General features: G+C 41.7%; 2 protein-coding genes across 8 annotated transcripts; one reads left to right on the top strand and one right to left on the bottom strand.

The window, feature by feature from the left end:
- The first annotated feature begins 1140 nt into the window (after window positions 1–1140).
- notum1b (notum, palmitoleoyl-protein carboxylesterase b) lies at window positions 1141–7149 on the top strand. Of its 2 annotated transcripts, XM_026302509.1 has the most exons (11): window positions 1141–1856; window positions 2774–2826; window positions 2913–3008; window positions 3601–3661; window positions 4164–4222; window positions 4641–4743; window positions 4830–5021; window positions 5133–5230; window positions 5342–5489; window positions 5586–5633; window positions 6145–7149. In XM_026302509.1, the coding sequence occupies exons 1-11, from the start codon at window positions 1495–1497 to the stop codon at window positions 6452–6454; spliced, it is 1530 nt and encodes a 509-aa protein (XP_026158294.1). In that variant the 5' UTR covers window positions 1141–1494; the 3' UTR covers window positions 6455–7149. The 2 variants fall into 2 exon arrangements, with proteins under 2 accessions (XP_026158294.1, XP_026158295.1); XM_026302510.1 differs by lacking the exon at window positions 5586–5633.
- Window positions 7150–7235: 86 nt separating this feature from the next.
- Window positions 7236–20977, bottom strand: tmc6b (transmembrane channel-like 6b). 6 transcript variants are annotated; one of them, XM_026302502.1, is made up of 21 exons: window positions 20892–20977; window positions 17608–17740; window positions 17121–17248; window positions 16876–17016; window positions 15557–15721; window positions 15371–15479; window positions 15200–15284; window positions 14018–14275; window positions 12958–13172; window positions 12657–12801; window positions 12278–12433; window positions 11685–11857; window positions 11500–11590; window positions 11237–11334; window positions 10897–10992; window positions 10730–10805; window positions 10245–10378; window positions 9075–9251; window positions 8878–8956; window positions 8669–8755; window positions 7236–8112 (listed from the first exon to the last, which is right to left on the bottom strand). In XM_026302502.1, the coding sequence occupies exons 2-21, from the start codon at window positions 17661–17663 to the stop codon at window positions 8098–8100; spliced, it is 2484 nt and encodes an 827-aa protein (XP_026158287.1). In that variant the 5' UTR covers window positions 17664–17740; window positions 20892–20977; the 3' UTR covers window positions 7236–8097. The 6 variants fall into 6 exon arrangements, with proteins under 6 accessions (XP_026158287.1, XP_026158288.1, XP_026158289.1 ...); XM_026302503.1 differs by having other exon boundaries at window positions 11685–11854; XM_026302504.1 differs by having other exon boundaries at window positions 11685–11851.
- Window positions 20978–21453: the final 476 nt, after the last annotated feature.

Here is a 21453-nt window from a genome sequence, read left to right as displayed (position 1 = left end):
TGACCTCTAATTTGTGGATTTTTTCAGACTTAACAAAGGTGCCGAGAACCACAGAAGACATACAGCTGTTTTCACTGGCTCATGACAAATAAATGAATCTTCATGTACAATCAGTGAAATACCCCTAAACCAAAAGGAAAGGATATATAAGTAACAACTTTGGCCTCATATGTGGACCACATAAAAATGGTATTACACACAGAACTCCATTAATCTTCAAGTGAAAGCTCTCTGTGTTTTCCAAAACCACAGAGCTAGTGAAGCAACAGTTTGATGAGCTGCTCTGGACCTTTGGTGACCTGAAATACAATGGGAAACACAGTGAGAGAGACGAACATGACCAGAGGCTGTGAGGAAATTGGACTCGGAAAAATACAGCTGTGAAGGCCATAGTATATCCTGCCACTTAGACACAGGAGAGGAAAAAGTCTTTATCAAGCTGCAGACAAGCCAACGTGGGTTTTATAGCAGTTGGAACTTTAATGGTCAAATGAAACCGAGGTAGCGTTCAGATAATCACCAAGAGGAACGTCCTAGACCTAGAGCATACAGAACAGAAGTGTTGAAGGTCAACAGAAAGATATCTACATATCTGTTTTAATAATTGGATCCATGCGGATGAATGAGTGACAGTCAGAGATGAAGAGATGCATATCTCTGTGTCCACACATACCACAGCCATGGTTTAAAACTTTCCAGTGACCTTATTACATCAGATTACCTAAGTACTCCAGAAGGGACTCCTCTCTCTGAGATTATCTCCTCCATCCACAGACATAAAAGAAAATGCGGGTTTTACTTTTCGAGCACATTCACATGTATCACTGTTTCTGTTGGACCCAAGCGCACGGTGCGACCCACGGCCTGTCCAACTGCGATTTTCTTTCGCACGCCATATTCAATCAAAGACACTTCAAAGGCATTGGTCACATGATGACACGACATCAAAAGGACCGAGTGTATGAGTGAACCGAATGAAGAGGCGTGCCAGGCATACGCGCGTTCTTGGTGTGAGACCGACGCCCTGCGAAGAGCACCAGCCAAGGATAATAACCATTGGCCCGCGGGAGTGAGAAGCACGGGGCAAGGAGGGGGAGGAAGGGGGGACTTCAAATAAAATCCCACTTCGGCTGCTGCTTATGAAGACCCGAACCGAGAGCCGATAGGTCGACTACACCGATGAAACTGGGCTGGATTTTTACGCGCGTAATGACGCCTTTTGTGGACGAACTGCTGACGTTTTTTGGATTGAAATGATATGGGAAGTGCACGTGCATTTGGGGTGAATTTTAAACCAGCTGTCCATCTCTCAACGCACCATGGAGAACTTTAACCATTGTTCATTCAGCGTGCCCCGCGTGAGTCATCGTTTCCAAACGGTCTCCGTGCGTTTTCGAAGTACTTTTCACCTCTCCATCGACTCTTAAGGATATGCTGGTTTTTATCCCGATCCCTCGCAAACACTCTAAAGACATTTTCCAGTAACAGTCAGAAATGCAGAGCCGTGGTGTGGTGAGACGCTCGGCAGGTTTGTCCGCGGTGCGCTCCTGCCTGCTGCTGCTCTTCATCCACATGAGCGCACCAGTGGAGGCGAGAAGAGTGCGCGGCGGTCGGGCGCAAACTCGGCGGGTGCAACAGCAGCAACAGGCTCCGGCGTACAGGGAGCGGGTTGAAGGAGCAGAGAGCTTCCCATTAGACTTCACAGCCGTGGAGGGCAACATGGACAACTTCATGGTGCAGATAAAGAACTTAGCGCAATCACTGTACCCGTGCTCTGCGCAGAAACTGGACCAAGATATGAAGCTGCACTTTTTGAAGAATGTATCAGTGACATGCAATGACGGGTCACCTGCGGGGTGAGTGAGCCGCACTGGGTTTTAACAGTCTGTCAATAAAGTAAAACATGCAACTTTAAAAACTCTGCCATTAATTTTTTTTTTTTTTTTTTTTTTGCTAGAGGTCGTGTAGGCGCTGAGGCTCAGTTGCGCTCTGCGACACCCAAAATCTACTTTGTTACTAGGGGCTTAGTTCCCAGATCTTAATTCCCGTGTTGCTGCGGATGTGACCAAAATGGATCAAAGGACCAGCTCAGAGAGCTCGGTGGGCGCTGCCCTGAGCGCCCCGCTTGAGGGACCATGCGCGTTCCCTACAGAGGGGAGAACGCTTTTTAAAAATCCCTTCAGAAATGACTTCATTTAAAGATCTAGAAATAATTTTCCCATAACAGGTGTCTGATTTATGTTCCCAAACACGTAAAGTAAAGCAAATTAATTTTTGCTTTGAAAGAACGAGTCATACTGACTCAACTGCGTCTCTCAGATTCGGTTAATGTAAGATTCAGTCCCTCAGTGAATCTTGCGAAATAAATCTCCACCCATTGATGTTATGGACTTAGAGGATTACAGTACATTGTGTCTGGACACTGCCTCATTCTTCCTGCATGATTAACAGGTTTATAGGGCAAGTTCACAGAGACACAGTCATTTTAAATCCCGAGAGCAGAGTCATTTCTGAAGCATCTCACCTTTTTGAAAAGTGACATTTTCACTGCGCCAGTGTCAAGTGGATCGATTACACTTTACACTTAATTATGGCTGAAACACAGTAAACACCAGGAAGAGAACTCCTGCAGCGGAGTTTAGCTGTGTGACCAGAGCCAACTCATGTCGGGTTCAAAGGTGGCATCTCTACCTTAGGCTTTGTGTTGCGTGTTTGCATCTGTACATGCGTGACACACGCACACACATTCACAGTGGTTTGTTTTCTCGTGCAGGTACTACATCAAGGAATCTAAAGGCAGCAAAAGGTGGCTGCTGTTCCTAGAAGGTGGGAGACCAGTACCACAAACCAGATGCTGAGCTCTATACAGTGAGACACAACTTCTTAACAAGCTTGTGTGTGTTCCTGTTCAGGCGGATGGTACTGTTTCAACAGGCAGACGTGTGACAGCAGATATGAGACAATGAGGAGACTGATGAGCTCCACCAAGTGGCCACAAACCAGAACAGGTAACAAAGCAAAGGCATCGTTTCCCACATTGTGCACTGCACAATCCACACACTGTATCTCACGCACAAATATATAGATGAATGAAAGTGTTGGTGCAGCTTTTGCTCTGCACAGTCCCACACAGCTTTTGCTTTCCTGAGAATAAAAAAAAAAACATACTCTGAATGAACGAGATTCATAGAACTGTTTGTGTTTCCACTTTCGCTGAGTTTGCATTAATCTTTAAAGCCAAACTCTCTAGCTCTTTCCCTCCAGCCATCAGGGAACCCCTTGTTTGTTTATGACTCCCTCCCTCCACCATGCTATGTGTACTGTACACCAGTGGCCACAGAGCTCTTCAATGCCTGCATGTAATTGCTGAGCAAAGCAGGGAAAGTTAATGATTTATTTACCACAGGGGAAACACACACACACACGCACACTCACACTACTACAGTAAACACACACCTCAACACACATCAAAACACAAGTCAGGATTTGTGAATTTTCACAGGTTGCCTAAAGCATTTTAAGCTTTCTTATCTTTGCTGAAGTTTTTTGATCCTGAGATGAGCACATTTACTCACAAAATGAAACACACTGTTTTCACAGGAGCAGGAATTTTGTCCCCTCAGCCGGAGGAAAACCCTCACTGGTGGAACGCCAACATGGTGTAAGAACACTTGTTTGTCTGCTTTGTATTAACACATGTTGCTCCGCTTTTCTCATTTTGTCATTTCCCCCAGTATTACTCACCTTCATGTGGAAACACATCTGGGAAGGCTCCAGCTTAAAAAACATAGTCACATGAAATATATTTTTAGATCAAAAACAGCGTGTGTTACTATGTGAAAGTAATTTTTTATGCAGTAAATTTTGAGAGATTTTATATTTTAGTTCGTCCACATTTCACATAGAAAGCATTGCAAGCTTTACACTGTAACATTTTTTCATTTACTTTGCACTTAACTTGTGAAACATGATGAGCTTTACAAGTATGATGCTACATTCTACAACAGTTTTGAAATTGTAAGGCACACTGTTTGTGCTCAGTTGCACTGCCAGATGGGCTTTTATTTGCACCGCTGTCTGATCTGTCAGCATCAGCAGTCAAATAAAAGCTGCTCTGATTTGAACTTGATTCCAGTGTCAGTGCTGCTGTCTCTCTCCTGCAGGTTCATACCGTACTGCTCTAGTGATGTGTGGAGCGGAGCCACACCGAAGACAGATCACAGTAAGACACAATGAATAAACTCACTGTGGCTGCAGAAAATATTGTAGATGATTAAAGGTGGAGAAAACAGGAAAGTGAGGAGAACAGATAAGAAGCTGTAGATACAGAAATGTAAAATACAGTGGCAAAGTAACATAAGATGCGAGCTCTGTAGGTGCTTCTGTCTGTGAGCTATAGCTACAGCTATTTATTTCAGCATGCTATAGCTCAAAACATCTAGTTGTCAGTTTGAGTCTGACAACTAGATGTTGACAACTAGACAACTAGATAATAATTTAGTTTTTTAAGAATAATCCAAAATCATGCAAACAGCAAAACAATCATAAAAGTTGTAATTTAAATATATGTTGGAAACTAGTGTAACCTTAAAAGAGTAATTATATGTGGTCCATGTTAATGCATGAACACTTGTTCTCAGGTGATTATGCCTTCATGGGCTCTCTGATCATCAGGGAGGTGGTGAACGAGCTACTGACGAAAGGTCTGAGCAACGCCAAGGTTCTTCTTCTCGCAGGAAGCAGGTCAGTTCAGCTCATGTACTGTGTGTGTGTGTGTGTGTTTAACCAAAGATAGTTGCACTCTCTGATTCCACTCTTCATGTCACCAGTGCGGGCGGTACAGGTGTTTTGCTGAACGTGGACCAGGTCGCCGAGCAGCTGGAGTCCCAGGGCTACAGCGGGGTGCAGGTAAGGGGCCTGGCTGATTCCGGGTGGTTCCTGGACAACAAACAGTACAAATTCACCGAATGCCTGGACACCATAAGCTGCGCCCCCACCGAGGCCATAAAAAGAGGCATCAGGTAAGCCAAACACAGTGGGAGGGAAAGATGATGATGGAGGGATGTAGGAGGTTAGCGGAAGACTGATAAGCAGTGCAGATGTTTTTAAAGTGATAATTTACTGTTGAGCAGGTACTGGGGTGGACTGGTGCCAGAAAACTGCAGGCAGGCTCATGTTGGAGAGGAGTGGAACTGTTTCTTTGGCTATAAAGTCTTCCCCACATTAAAAAGTAAGTACCACCATGCCCTGAGCTTCCCCATAGGGCCGACACAGACAATTAAGGTAGAGGTGGCTACATCATGTAAAGACTGACCTGTGGGACTCCCCGTATCGTGTCTAGGCCCAGTGTTCGTGGTGCAGTGGCTGTTTGATGAGGCCCAGCTGATGGTCGACAACATCCACCTGACAGGACACCCTGTCCACGAGGGCCAGTGGAGGTACATACAGAACCTGGGGCAGGAGCTGAGGAGCACACTGCGTGATGTACCGTAAGGCTGACAATCACACTGACACACGTGCACACACACAAGATTTTAAAAGAATGTTTTTTTTTTTACTGTGCGATTGTGTGTTTTGAATGATAGGGCGATGTTTGCTCCAGCATGTCTGTCTCATGAGCTCATTACCAGAACGTGAGTAAATGAAACTTCAAAGCACAAAGTAAAACGCTCTGTTGTTGACTGCACGTGTTAGAAGACAGGAGATTTCGGAGGATTTTACATTATGATGTCCACATGGATAAGCGGGGGTTGTGTTTGTGTAGTCATAGTATGTCATATGTAATGTCATACTCAAACTTCACAGTGCAATATCTATAAAAATACTGTGAAGTATTTCTGTGAAAATCAAACAAAAAAAAAAAACAAATAAAAGAACAAATGAGAAAGGCTGACGACAGGAAATTAGTGCAAGAGAGATGCAATGAAGGTCCCCAGCTGCACTGGGATGAAGGTGTTGCTTATGGTTGGCACTTCACAATGTAGTAGTAGGCTATAGTTTATAGTTTATAATCCTGACCACAGTCATTTTACAACCCATAAAGTTTTTAAACAAACAGTACACTTTGATAATATATATAATTGTTAGAAGATGTTGAGTGGTCTGAAGTTCTGTTTATTCTTTGCTGCCTACCTGTGACTGCAGCTACTGGATGGACATTCAAGTGAAAGGCACCTCCCTCCCTAGAGCCCTCCACTGCTGGGACCGCAGCCTCCACGTCAATGGGAGCCACCAAAAGGCCCCACCAATGAGGGGTTGCCCTCTACATTTGATTGACAGCTGCCCGTGGCCTCATTGTAACCCATCCTGCCCGACTATTCGGGACCAGCTGACAGGACAGGAGATGAGTGTGATCCAGTTCCTGAAGCACTTGGGCTTTGACGTGCAGAAGATGGCTCAGCAGCAGGGCATGGACCCCAGGAAGCTACTGGGCATACTCAATAACGGGAACTGAGTCACCTTTTAGTGTAAGCCAGCAATAAGCCATTCTGCTGAAAAGAAGCAGAAGACAATAGGAGCACGACCACAGAAAAAAACCCCACAAAACTGAAAGACAGAAAAACTCAGCTGGTGAGTTTGAAAGCTGTTAAGGGCTAAATACAATCAAACCTGAACGTTTGAGCTGATATAACACAACATATGTGATTATGTGCTCCTTGTTTAAATATACAGGTATATAGATATGTTACTATTGAGAGGTGTACACAAATACAATGAAAGCTGGGTAAAGTGTGTATATATACAGTAAAGATGTACTGTATAATGTATATGTACACCTGAGACTGTCATGGTGGTAGTTTAAAGCAGTCTTCAGACTGTTAAAGCAGGAGACTGGAAACACCTCCCAGGTTGCTTTCTGGAGATCTGGTGCACTCTTCTGTCATCTCTAAAAATCCATCTATGGTGCTGCTGCTTTGTCCTCCACCAAATATGCTGCTTTTCCCATTTTGGAAAAATTATTTAATGGGTAATATTTACTAATAATAAAGTACAAAGATTAAGATGATTACTTTGTTCTTCAGGCCACTGTAAAGAGCTTGTATATTTATTTTTCTACTGCAAATATCTTTTTTATGTTTAGTACATGTTAGCAATGTACCCACACAATTTACTTTTAGATGCATGTTTATAAAAAAGTACAACCAATGACCATACAGTTTTTAGTCTGTTGTAACAAATATTTTCTTGTGTCGTAGCTACACGTTACATCACTACTAATAAACACAAATACATGCTCATATGGTAAAAACATAATTTAATTAAAACTGTATGACAATTTGGTTGCAGCTAAAAGAAGAAGAAAAAAAACCTCAAAACAAAATGCAAAGACAAACCATCATGCCCACTATTACCATACCCTCACCATCCAAAGTTTACAACATACATACTATAAAATAAAACATGCAGGGTACACAGACGTTTTTGCACCAAAGACAGTAAAAACTAATTGTTCACAGTATAAAAGAGCTTGTATGAGATGAAAACTGATGTGATCAGTTTAAAGATTTCCCTGTTAGACTGTCTTCTTACTTAGAGACCTAATGGTGCAGTAGTTAGTACTGTCACTTCACAGCAAGGTGCTGGGGTTGAATCCTGTTCAAACCGGCACATACACTTTGGGCCGAGGCTAAGTGGTGACCCTGCAGGTGTGAATGTGAGTGTTTGTTTGTCTCTGTGTCAGCCCTGTATTGGATTGGCTTGGATTGACTCCAGCCCCACCTGGATGTACCAGGATAAGTGGTAGTTAAATGTAATTCTGAGTTTACTAAATTCCCTTGAGCAGCCATCCTAGCTATCAATAGTCATACACAGTTTATGGCCTAACAAGCTTCACTTTAACTTACTAAAGTTCAGCCATTTCATCTGTATACACCACTGTATAATACACAGTTTGGTTTCACCTGACAGTTTAAAATCTGTTATATATACACATACTCCAGACATTACAATCCTCACCAAATTTAAAATCTACATCAAAAGTCTTGATTTTGGCAATACAAAATATGTACAGTTGTCTATCCCTGTTCCAGTCACATCCCTTCTAGTGTAATGTTTTTCCAGACACCAGCGCTCAGAGAATTGAGGAGACGTGGCATCTTAATAGTTGGAGTCCTACAGGAGGAAAAAGACAATGAAGTCAGAGGAAGGCAATATGTAACAAAAACAAAACAAAAAAACAAAAAAACACACAACAACAAAAAAAAAAACAGCTGTTGTAAAAGACCAGAATCTAACCTGCAATGATGGATTTATCTAGACCAGTTTGGGGCAGGCTGATCAGTGTTACAGAGCAACGTTAGTCATTTGGAAATGTCTTTCTGGCCATGGCATGAATTCACTCATTTCAGCTCTGTCTGTGGCCTCTAACAAGTCCCTGGGGTAAAACCTGTTTATTTAGCTGCTAAATGTTCTGTCCACCGACTAGTCCCAAAGCCAGGTCTGTCTACTGCCTGATGCTGAGCAGGTTCTCAGCACTACACCAGTCAACCACAGCTAAAGAGTGAGGCAAAACTCACAATAAAGCCCCTAAAAATCAAGGGTAGCTGCGCATTTGAAAAGTAATTTTCTGTAGGTTCATCACTAGTATTGACACTGTCATATTCTCTTCAAGTGGCCATTTGATTCATTGTTATTAAGAATTCCAATTATAGCCACTTTATAGACTGACCTGACTTTTAAGTCTTCGTTTGGAGGTTCGTTTTTGCTCGTGGATGTGCTGGAGGCGGGTGATCAGAAACTTTTTATCCTCTCCCTCCTGAGCAGAAGGATGAAAAGAAGAAGAAAAGTTTTTCACTTCTGTTTTATGATTACTTTCTAGTTCAGTTTTATTAGATAGCTTGAAAATTGCAGTTGTAAATTATGTAAGCAATGCCTTACATTTTCTATCTGCTCCTGCAGTAAACTGATGATCTTTCTTTGACCATCCACCACTTGACTGTGGAAGTAAATGACTATTCTGATCAAAGAAAAACAGAACAAACAGAGTGGATCAGATCAATGCACCCAGCACTTGACACACTGATTTCAATAATAATGCATCGTACTGCTGATGCTGTGTGTCTGTATGTACTCACAGAAAGATGCCTGCTCCCACAAACAGGAACAGAGGGTTTTCCACCAGGTAGGCATGAGCTCTGGCCAGCACCGACAGGTTGGGATTATCTCTTTCCAGTTGTTCTACCCAGCGCTTCCCTGCCTGGAACATGGTTTTGAGCCCACGGAACGGGCCACATGATGTGGAGGGTGTGATACTGAGGGGAAAAAAAAAATGTTGATGCTGTATGCATGAATGTTTCTATTTGTGTAGCATGAGGCCAAAAAAGAAAAGCAAATGGAAGAGATGTGCAGTACTGCTCATTCAGCTGATCTGCTGCAACTGAGATGGATTATGTCATAGCCAGGAAAATGGCTACTCTGATTGGCTGTGCCAGATGAAATTATATAAGAGGACACCTCTTATATACAGTGAGTTGTAATTATTGTACAGTAGTTCAGGTCAACAGCTTAACCAGTATTCTAAAAAAGTGTGAGAGCACAGTGAACAGCAAACACAGCCCACCTTTTATCTGTCGTAATGCATATGGTATGAACTTACTGTGTATAATTGCTTACATGGAAATAATGAGGAAAATGTTTGCAAGGACCATAGTAAGAACCATAGGACCATAGTAAGTAAAAAGACTATAGCGTGTGTATATTTTGTTTATCGCTGGTTCTGTTAAATGCTTCAATGAGGTTTTACTTTCCAAGGCTCAACAGAAAGAATCAGGATGTCAACAGCACAAATGCCAATACAATTTCCACTAGAATGCTTTGAGAATTTGCACTTATAACTCTGTAGGGTTAAATATCTGCTCATACAGTACTTTACCTCATATTTCAGAGCAATAATTTGGTCCCCACAACACTAACCATTACATTTCAGGGTGGATTTTGTTTTTACTTGAGGTTATTGTGAAATTCAAATGGAACAATGACTTCCAGATAAACAGCAGCAATGCAGTGTTAACATTTCAAAATAATCTAAAGATTTAGATGTTTGGTCAGTGGAGCGAGTTGTCAGATTACATGTGCTGCATTTTGGCAGAGGCTACACAACAAATGCAACAACAAAGTTTGGGCTACTGTTGGTGTGAACACAACTTCAGGCTTACTGGTGAAGCATAGTTAACAATAGTGCAAGTTCACAGGAAGTTAATATAAGTTTAATGCAATGTTCTAACTGACAAAACAACTGTGTGTACCTCCACATGGTGTATGTGACACACACGGAGGCACCAAGGAAGGAGGGGAAGCAGAGCAGAGTGATAAAGATGGTGGTCATCTGGCTGACTCTGTATGGCTTTCTGGGAGCCTGGCAGTTCATCATTACACTGCTCTGTGAGGGAAAAAAATAATAATAACAAAATAACTATAAAGTCATTGAGAACATAAGATTTTGTTGTCAAACCATTTTTTCCAAAATTAAGACTCGACTTTCAGTTCAGGACAATAGACAAGACAATATGTTAACCAACCAGGATGCACTGATTGTGTATACAACCCACACTGTACAGTGACATTTAATCTACACACAAACTGTAAAGATGCAAACACAACAAGCTGGGAGGCAGCGTATGAGTTTGCAACAGAACCTACAGAACCTTAAAAAATGTTGTCTTCTTGAGGAAGTTTCAGTTTCTGCTTTAGTTTTGTGTGTGTAGCAATTTAAATGTTTCCATACAGGTACCTTCTTTATGTAGAAGAGCAACAAGAGTTTGAGAATCTGTACAGCTGGCAGGAGAGGAGTGAAGAGGACACCCAACCTGAGAAACACAAAGTTTATCATCATTACCCAGAAACAATCTGACCTTACCCAGGATGACTGTGTGGACATTTTAACAGTAAGTTTCATACCAGGCCAGTGTTTGTCCGTAGATGAGTTCAAGGACATTTCTGGCAATATCAAATACAGGTTTCCTCCTCCTTTTCAGCACCTTCTCAGAGAAAAACCTGCAGGAAACATGAGAAAATAGATAGTTTAACACAATGAATGAACAGAAGGAAATGGACAAAGAAAAATACCTTTCTCAAATTTAAAGTGTAAGTTTCACAGCCCCATGTGTTACTAGTGTCAAGAAATGTGAGAATGTAAAACAAAAACTAAACAAGCACTTTAAAAAAAAAAACAAAACAAAAAAAACAATCAGTGGAAGGGTCAGGGAATAATTAGAGGGCTGATTTATAAACCACCCACCTCCAAAGAAATTCTCCAAACAAAGTGTCCAGTAGAATGAAGATGAAGTCCATCAGTAGGAAACGATAAAGCTCCTGACCAACAAAATTTTCCCAGCACTGAAGACAACAGTGTCAAAACAGAGCACAGTCAGCCAAAGAACATGTAACATGCTGAGCAACATAAACAAGATTAGAAGAATATTACTCCACACAGCTCTGAGAAAAAAAAAAAAAGTGCACTGGTATTATGAAAAGTAAAAAAAGATGTAACATTATTAATACCGTTAGGTTGATACTTTTAGGGTCAGCTGCCACCCGACCCAACCAGTGGTAACAGAGGACACAAAGCACGCTCACTTTCAACATCAAGTTCCTAGAAAACAGACAGCAAACATGTTGCAAACAGTTGCGCAATTTCTTATACTGAAACATGAAGTGCTTGCTGAATTCAGTTGCCCTGCTCATACCTGCCAATAGCAACATATGTGCCCACAGAAGGCGACTCGTAGTCCTCCATCCAGGCTGCAAGGTTGAACAGGCCAGGCAGCAGCAGGTTGATAAGCGACACCAGTGCAGGCAGAGCCAGCAGACTGGCCTCCTTCAACATGGGGTGCTTGTTTGTCAGAGCCTGCTGCTGCTGCAGCAAAGTGAGAGACAAAGGCAGATACGTTGGAGAAAACTCAAGTTTGTGAGTAGATGCAGTAATATGTACATGGGGTTTTAAGGATGCTTATCAAGTTGCATTACTAACACTGACACTGCTGCAAACACTGACAGGCAACAAAGCTACAATAATTAGGCTTGTTTTGTTTTTACTTACACTCTTATGCAGCCTTCTCTTTCACCTTACCTAATACATTTGCCACATAGTGTGTCTCTCACTTGCAAGCCTCCCATGACTCTCTCACAATTTAAGCCTCATACACTGCCAGGGTGTCAGTGTCTTACAGAAATGAAGGCTTGACATAACAAAACATAACAAATGCAGCCTGACGCTTTATTGTCCACCAACAAAAACCTCAGGTAAATATATATAGACTTTGAAACCAATCCGCCTCACCTGGTGCATAAAATCAGAGAAGTGGTAAATGCCGTACACACAGGCAGAGGTGCTTGCTATGCAGATCGCCCACGCTAGGCCGTGGACCATCAGCCTCCACAGCTGCTGACACACAGTGTTCTTGACATATTTTTGATTTACTTCTGCCAAGAGCTCCTGGAGGGGGAGGACACACAGGAGAGAGATAGTGATGTGAGGGAGAGAAAGGATCAGATAAGTTTTCCTGCCTCTCCCTCACAATATTGTAAGGGAGAGGCAGGAAAATAAAAGAGAGTGATAAACAAGGAGAAGAATGCATTAGATCATCACATCTGTCTGTGTCAGAAGAACATAAAGAGAGGAGGATGTGTTTTTTTCACATGTGTGTGTTTGCATCTACCTTGAGCTGAGTGCAGATTTTCTCAGACATGAGTTTGACAGACGTTTTCTTAATGACCTTGAAGTCCCAGGAGCAGAAGACCTTCATGGCCAGGATACTGTGAGATTTGTCAATTCGGAAGCTCTGACCAAATGACTTTGACATGCTGTTGGGAGATTATATGGACATTTCCATCATAATATGCAAAAAGCTTTGGGGAGACAGCAAGTCTGATGCAGATATTTTTAAATGAAAAACCTGTTATATGGGTATATTTGTGTTTAGAGAGGGATTTTCAGCTTTTGTCACTTCTCCAGTGTACCTGTACACAAGGATGATACATGTGAAGAAGAAGGCTGCTCCTATGATGAAGAAGTATGCAAGTGGCATGTTGTAGGAGTGATGTGATGACAAACAACTAGACGTGGTTCCAGTGGACACAGAGATATTCTGCCCTCCATCATCATCCCTGCAGCTCCTATGCAGTGTGTAGTTACAATAGTAGCCATAGTACATTACTGTGTCTGAGAAATAGCCCTGAGACAAGAAGAGATGAAGAAATGTTTGCTTAGATTCACTTTTACCTTTTCAAATGCATTATTCCCAATAATAACAACATATCAAAAAATACATCATTGTGTTACATCGTGTTACCTTACTAACATATTTTAGTCGTAAATCCATACTTTGAACAGTGATTTATATCAGGTACAGTTTTTCAACAATGTTTGAATTCACTGGTTCAGAATTGTTAAAATCACATTTATTACGCTGCAAACAAAAAAAAATTAATTCTTTGAATATGCAAGTATTGTTTAAGTTGCTGAACACAAATGTACAATAGCATAAGCTGCATGTTGAACATTTGTATGTTCTTGTCTTAAACGTATTATGAGCACAGAGAAATTTTCAGCAGAAAAAAATGTGTGTGAGCAGGTTCGTTACTTTGATTGCATGTGACATAACATTTAATGAAAGCATGTAAACTTTACTCACCCAGCTATGTGTCTGCAATTAGCACTAAGCATGTAGCCATGTTTTTTAATTAACATACATACATTAACATACTAACACATGGCTGAGACTTACAACCTAGTCACTGGCCTCAAAATGCAGACCTCTTATTGTAACACCTGATGTCCCACAAGTGACTACAGGGAACATAAATACATGTATCCAGGCATGTAATTAGGGCTATTTGGTCAGGGACACTGTAAGGATCAGGTTACGTATCACTGGTGCAATCTAGGTCGATGGTATCTTTGGCACGAGCTGTAATTACTCATTGGAATTAAATGTTAACTAGCCACTAAATATTTCTCTACTGTATATTATTTATACACAACATTGGATATTACATCTATAGGAAGAACTGAGCCTACCGCTCCAGTGAGGAGCTCCAGTCCAGAGAAGGACTGTCTGTCAGCAGACAGCACTGGAGGATGCACTGCCTGAGGCAGTACTAAGAACGCACCCGTCACCAGGAACAGAAACAGGTTGAAGAAGAGTAGGGTCTTAAGGAACAGGAAGTATGAGAGCACTCCAGTACCAAAACGCCCGCTCACTCTCTTGAGTGCCACTTGCCACAGCTGGAGGGAGTGCAGGAAGGACAACCAGCTATACCAGCACTGTCTCACAGCCTGGGAAGACAGAGTGCGGCATTAAAGGGAAGAATTATCACTGTGATCTCAGTCACTCATTTTTATACTGCATTATATACTACAATTGAATAAAAAAAAAGAAATGGTGAAACCAAAACTATTTTTTTTACTTTTATTCAAATGACTTAAAATTCCAAATAAACTGTGCATGTGTTTACAGGTTTGATATGTGACTCACACAGAGTCATAAATACTTGGGCAACAGAGCCATTACACTGCCTACTAATCTCTAGAGGAAAAACCCACAGACACCCATATACAGCCTCAGAGAAGGATTTGTTGTGCTGTTGTGTGGGTGTGTGTCCCATTAATTGTTTGAGAGAACTTCATATGACTTAGAGGATTCAGAGTATTCACTCAGTGTCATAAGTCTTATGTCTAGAAAGATGATGTCATTGTTACATGTACAACTGGACCAATGTTGTACAAAGAGCCAAAGCTGAGTACTGTCAGTCACTACAGTTTCACATGTAGGATGGCTATATGGACTACACTGTCTACTGTAAGTTACACCAATTATATCGTTCTGTTCCATTATTTCATCCAGATCTCACAAAAGTGATCCAGAAGGCACTTTAATAAGCCACGAGCATCTGTGTTACTATGCTCACTATCTGAAATTAAGCAAAAACACTACACTGCATCTTCTTTATGCCTCAGAAACTCTTTCACGTCATAGTTGCAACAACTACTAGGTCTAAAGTTCAGAAGCATACTTTGAATAGGTTTATCACTCATTGAGATACAGCTGTGATTTTCAACTATGTGGTGAGGACTGTTCACAGAGGACTGTACCAATACTGTACTTAACACATATTAATTTGCTGATTCATTCTAGAAATATACTAAATAGTACAGTATCTAGATAGGATAGATAGATTACACAAGTAAGTGGTCGCTTACTATTATGATGTAATATTTAAGTTGACTGCAACAGGGGATCTGGCTGCCTGAACGGGTGCGCCTCTCCTTTTGTAATGTTGAAGTCCTGTAGACAGAACAAGGGAAATTCAGAGTGATACATATAAAACAATGAATTTATGTAGATGCAATGACAATGAGTTCTGCATGTACCTGAGTTCACTCTTCTCAGCCAAGCTGAGAGGCATTGCTCTGAGCATCCTGATTCTGTCGCTCACTGATAGGTTCTGCAGATTGTTGACCAAACGTTCCCTTTTACTCGCTGTAACACACAAGTCAGGTTACACTAAGAACTGTCAAACACAGATTATATTCAAGTCAGTGCAGGTGCCCCCTCACCCCCTGCACCCTCTGCGTCAATACAGTCTGCTTCCATGCCGTAGCCTCGTATGCTTGGTCTGGCAGAGTGAGAGAAGTCTCGGATGGAGGGTCTGCTCTGCCTGCGTCTCCGAAGCTGCATGGTCCTGTTGTAGTACTGAGAGATGATGGCTCCCCTGCTGCGTCCTGAGAGAGGGGATCGAGTTGTTAGAAATATGAACTGGACCATTTACAGACTATTAGGCACTGCGTTAACACTAAACTCTTTAACTTCTTGTTGCACCTAAAGACAAAGTTTATCTGAGTTCTTCAAACATGGCTTCAAGTCACTGTCACTTCACTGTAAGCTCAATCTCCATTTTCTCCATAATGATGAATGAAACAATTATCCACATCAGCAATAAAATCAGAATGAGGGAGAAGGAAAACAAAGGCAGTCAGAGTCAAACCAATGATGCTGTGGTTCAGGGTCAGGGTCTAAAACCTTATGCTAAAGAGGTGACCTAGTACATGGAATCAATTATTTTTTCTGGCACAAGGACACACTTTCATTGTCCACAGTAACAAATCAGTGCAAGGTGCAGTGAAGTAAATGCTGTAAGATAAACAATTATCTAACACTTTTTTCTGAAAGCTAAACCAGCAAATATCATGTAGTATCATGAAGTATATCATGTGGCCCAGGCATCAGCAAGCCATCTTTCCCAACACACTGAGGCACCAGACCTGCTGCAAAGACTAACAGGAAGGTGACAGATACACTGCTTCCTCATGAAACTCTGTTCAACTGAACACCCTGTCTTTGTTGTTTATTGCGCAACATGTGCAGTATGACGCTAGTACAACCAGGTTACCCATTGAGGTGCCACTGAAGCAACCTGTGCTAACTTACTGTGCGGTAAAGCATTTTCAGCAAGAGAAGCAATCCCTGCAGAATATTCATCTAGTCAAACCTTATGTACTGTATGTGACCAACACATACATTTTTTATAAAGTACAGTTCTCAGCAACCATAAATGGGCTTTAAATAGATTTCAACAAACCAAACATAGGTTTTCTCACACAAGCTCTCCCACAACATTAGGTCGTGTCCTAAGCATAGAACATAGAAACACTGTTTTTGTATCCTGTAATACAGTTTGGGTTTTATTGTCTCAGACAATAAATATGATATATTTTGACTAAATATCAAAACATATCAAAAACATTTGTAAATTACTCACTTAAACATACAAAGAAACTCCTGACTAAAGGCTTTGTCAGACGTATACTTTACAAATCAAATAAACTACAGTAATACTCTATGTTTTGTATGCATCATCCTCTTCTGCAGGACCCACCAATGGTGCGACTGGGCATGGAGGACAGGACCTTCAAGGTGTCCGAGGACCAGCGCTCACCCACAAGGGGGTCAGTCTGTCTTTCATCATCCTCCCACTCCCTGTCATTCAGTCCACGACCGGTCAGGTATGCCAAATTGTCTGTGGGATAAAAAAACAAACATCAAACATGAATTTCTGACCTCACTGTAGCTGTTTTGATCTATCATATTGGATTAGTTAGATAGTTGTGCTTTCAAACATACCTCGACCCTCCTCATCCAGTTCGTTCTGCAGCTCCTGAAGCTCGAAGGCATCAGACAGTCCATTCTGACTCTGCTCTGCAATAAGCTCGCTGAATGAGTTATGAACAACATCCTCGTCTGCTGGGCTCCTGACAGAGGAAAACATGGACATAAGAAAAGATGTCCATGGGCGATACAAGCTACACTGCGTTCAAAATCAAGACTGCCTTGTGTGATCCTCTTTCTGTGTTATTTATGTGTACTGCATGGCAAAGACAATTGGAGCGGCTATTTTTATCTTAAAGCAAGAAAAACTTTGACTTAGTACTTTTACAAACATAGTGAAGGACGAGTCACAGACAGACAGAGTCCCAGAACTGTTTTCTAATTAACTCTGTTGCTGAGTTCTCCTACCACCCTCAAGCCTTCATGTTAAGCAGAGAACTACACAGGAAACTGAGAAAACAAGATACGAGGAACATTAAGCGGAAGAGAGGATAACACTTACTCCAGTCCAGCTTCTACGAGAGGGTGGTTCAGGTCAAAGTTAACATTTCGAGCCATACTTCTTCTCCCCTGAGGTCACACCCTCACCAGTTCAGACCTGCACACCACTCCCACCATGGTGTTTATTCCTTCACCTGAGGGGGAGGAGGGGAAGGGAGAGAGTGGCAGGGTAGGTGAGTGGATTGTGAATCAAGGGAGAGAAAGAAAAAAAAAAGGCAGCAATTTTTCTGAATTTTAATCCTCTAGTCATGTTACTGCATGCCCTGTGCACATTTTAACTGCATTTTGAGGAAACTAACTTCAGGAGGTGTATAAATGACAACTGACTGTCATGCTTCCAGTCTGACTGTCATGCTTCCAGTCTGACTGTCATGCTTCCAGTCTGCTTTGCAATATCTCTGCTATATTTTTGCACACTAGCAACATTCAGCACCCTTCAGTGATTAGTGTGAGGTGTCTCTCATGATGAGGACATGTCATGGGGGATTACATCATTTTGTCCAGACTCATGAAAGCTCCATTGTGGTACTGCTTGCGATGTGGACAGGGGTGAGTCAGATGGGGCAGTGTCACCATGCAAAATGAATATTCATGAGCAGACACAAAATGATGCATTGTCAGAATTTACAGTGAGACATTTTAAGGAAGAATGCTGTTTCCTGTGTGCTGTGTTTGTCTGCCTTCACTTCAGATCAAAAATCTGTGGTGGCACTGCACATAAAAATTTAGTCATAGAGTCCATGTGTTCATTAGTGACCAATAAAACCTCTGTACCAGATTAACTTAACCTCACCTTGATAAAGCAGAGCACAAATCTGTGGCTATATAAAACACTGTCAACAACTAAAAATACTGCTCACAGAAATCACAGCTGACTATAAAAAACAGTGGATGTGAAAATACATCCATATGCCTAGCAGTTAGGAGGTACTCATCAATAAATGACTATATTAAACTGTGATCCAGCAGCCCTATTTGAAAGGACTGCTGGATCTCTGTGTGGTCAAATAGCAGATTCTCTCAAAAAATCCCCTTAAACTTCAATCAAACTTCAAATATGGACATGTCATAACTATAAATTATGTTTTAATTTGTATGAATGTGTCTGTGAAGTTCACTATAAAAATTGTTTCCATCAAACATGATATCCACTTCCTGTTTATGTGCACCCACAACAGAAACAGTGCCTCCAAACAGCAGTAGTCATGAGACTCCAAGGACTAAAAACATATACCAGCTTATTAATAATAAGGATTGCAAGAAAAAAAATCCCCTTAAACTGAGGTATAGCTTAACTAACTAATTTTTACCCAGTAAGAGACTCCTATATCCTTTGTGAACAACATCCACTCATACCCATTACAAAAACACTTAAGACAAAACATCCATCACATCACAGGTACAAGCTGGATATTTCTGAGTGCCATGCGGATGTAATGGCTGAATAAACAACATACAATGAGCACATATTTTAAGCATTACATATGCATTAATGTGTGTGTATTTCAGGTTCAGAGACCAGACTTTCGCTCAGGGGTGGAGGTCTTTCTGGGTTTGGTCCTGAGCTAATACAATATCAGCAGCATTCATGTAGAAGGGTGAAGGTCTGAATAGCAGCCAACACAATGACTGGATGACTGCATAATGTCATTCTACCACCATGGACCTTAACCCCTCTTTTCTCAGGCCCTCTTCAAGCAATCTACTGCACACATCTGCCTTTTTTTTCTTCTCCCTCCAACACACTTTCCTCATTATCTGCATGTTCCAGGATCAGATTACAGTTTCCTTAGAAGTCCATTTCTAATTCTTCCAGTTCTTTTTACTTGATATCTTTTTAATGACTGCAGTTATCTCAGGTCAGAGAAACACAAAGGGCTTACACAAAAAATGCACAGCTGGAATGCCCACTCAAATATTGTTATGAGCCTTATTTTGACATGACTACTAATATTAAAGCAGTTGTCTGAGACTGTACAGACAGAGAAGGATATTGTGAGGGTGGATCAACCACTCAACATAGCTCGACGGGAGGCCAGGGGGTCAGAGTCGAGCTGAACGACTGCCAAATAAAATACACTAGGAAACGAAAGTAGGGAATAACAGAATACAGACCGATTCAATGTGGGTTACAAGGTCATTAGTGAAAATTGCTCCTGCAAAAAACAGAAATAAGAAGTATGAACAAAACTGCTCGAGGCATACACAAGAGCAGTATAACAAAGGAAAGCCATCTTAGTCCAAAATTTAAAACAGTTCCTAACATCACATAAATGAGTGAGAACTCCCTAGAGGATCCAACAAAAAGCAGAAGGCATATCTTGGTAGATATGAAAATGAAGCAGAGTAATCTGTTCAGCTTGACAGATTTCAGCAACTGCAAGGCAATCAGTTCCCAGAGTGCTGACAAAAGCCAACAAAGAGGGAGCAGGGAGTAACAAGGCTACAGTAAACATGGGCAGAGACGGCCATGTATTTCAGTGACCTGATGTTTCGTTAGACATCACAGCCTGCCCTGGTAAAGCAAGGGGAGAGAAAGTGGAGAGAGACAAGACCTGCGATTGTCAGCGCTGCAGAGCTCAGAAAATAGACAGTAAACACAAAGACAAGCAGGAGCCACAGAATAAAGGGCTAACAAAAGCAATGGAGCCAGACAAAAGAGAAAATGTGGATGCAATAAACAAAACTCTGTTGTTCCTAACACAGTCAGGCATGTACATAACTACACACACAATTACACAGTTATTGCACTGTGTGGCTCTCCCTGCCTTCCTTTAGAAACAAGGCCACCAAATTATAGGTTTGCTGTTGGTTACATCACAGAAACGGAAAGGTCCTGTGCTAACACACAGATGTGGCCAGATATCCATCAGTCCTCCTCCTAAACTGTGTGGTCCTAAGAAAGAGCCCTGCTAAATCCCACACTAGCTCTATAAACAGTTCATCCACATTATCTTTCTGCTGAACAAGCTCGCATCTCCAGATGACACAGGACAATCTGACACACTTTGTGCTCGTTTAGAAACAAACTGATCTCGTACCGTTGTTTGTCATCGACCGGAGTAACCCACACATCAGCTAACTAACTTAGACCAACTAGTTAGCGTTAACTAGTTACGACCCAGCGGCACCTTTCGGTCTGCCAGAGTTTCGCTAAGTTGAAAAAGTTTATCTCAGAGGTGACAACGAATGTGGTCGTTATCAATCAAGAGTTATCCAAATGAGTCGATACAATCTGCCCCACAGAGGTAAAAAAGAAAAGAGGTGTAAATGTTGTTCCCTCACCTGCTCGGTAACTTAACTAGTTAGTTAACCGTTGAAGCTCAGGTCGACGACTGTCAGTCAAACTAGTGTGCACTGCCCAACGAACCGTGGGGAGAAACCATTGTCTCGGGAGGGGCGTCGTGTTTATACTTCGTAAACACGAAACAGTCAAACCCGGCGCTACATCTTTCTGTTACACATTTAATTCACAGATAAGATGCGTGTGTGTCACAAACTCTAAATAACCGAACAGTTTCACCAGGTATTATCATTATATATATATATAGATAATGTAAATGTGACTCCAACAGACATGGCGCTTATGGTTCAGTCCTATTCAGACTTGAAATCCTGCCGGCGGTGTTTGCCTGTTGGACTGAAACCGTGTGAAAGTACACAAAGACAGTTTCTAACATCTGGTCCACACCGGTGTTTGGCAGTTCACAATAAAAGCTGGGGGGAAAAACGTAGTAGTAAAAAAAGTAGTAAAATCCAGTAAGACATGTTCACGGTGCAGCTACGAGCAGCCTAAGAAGTAATCCCAGCAGGTAGCCCACCTGTGCCTTTAAAGGTACTGTGTCCT

This window comes from Mastacembelus armatus, chromosome 1 (genome assembly GCF_900324485.2).
Source record: "Mastacembelus armatus chromosome 1, fMasArm1.2, whole genome shotgun sequence".
Lineage (NCBI taxonomy): Eukaryota > Metazoa > Chordata > Actinopteri > Synbranchiformes > Mastacembelidae > Mastacembelus > Mastacembelus armatus.
This window is presented reverse-complemented; position numbering and strand designations above follow the sequence as displayed.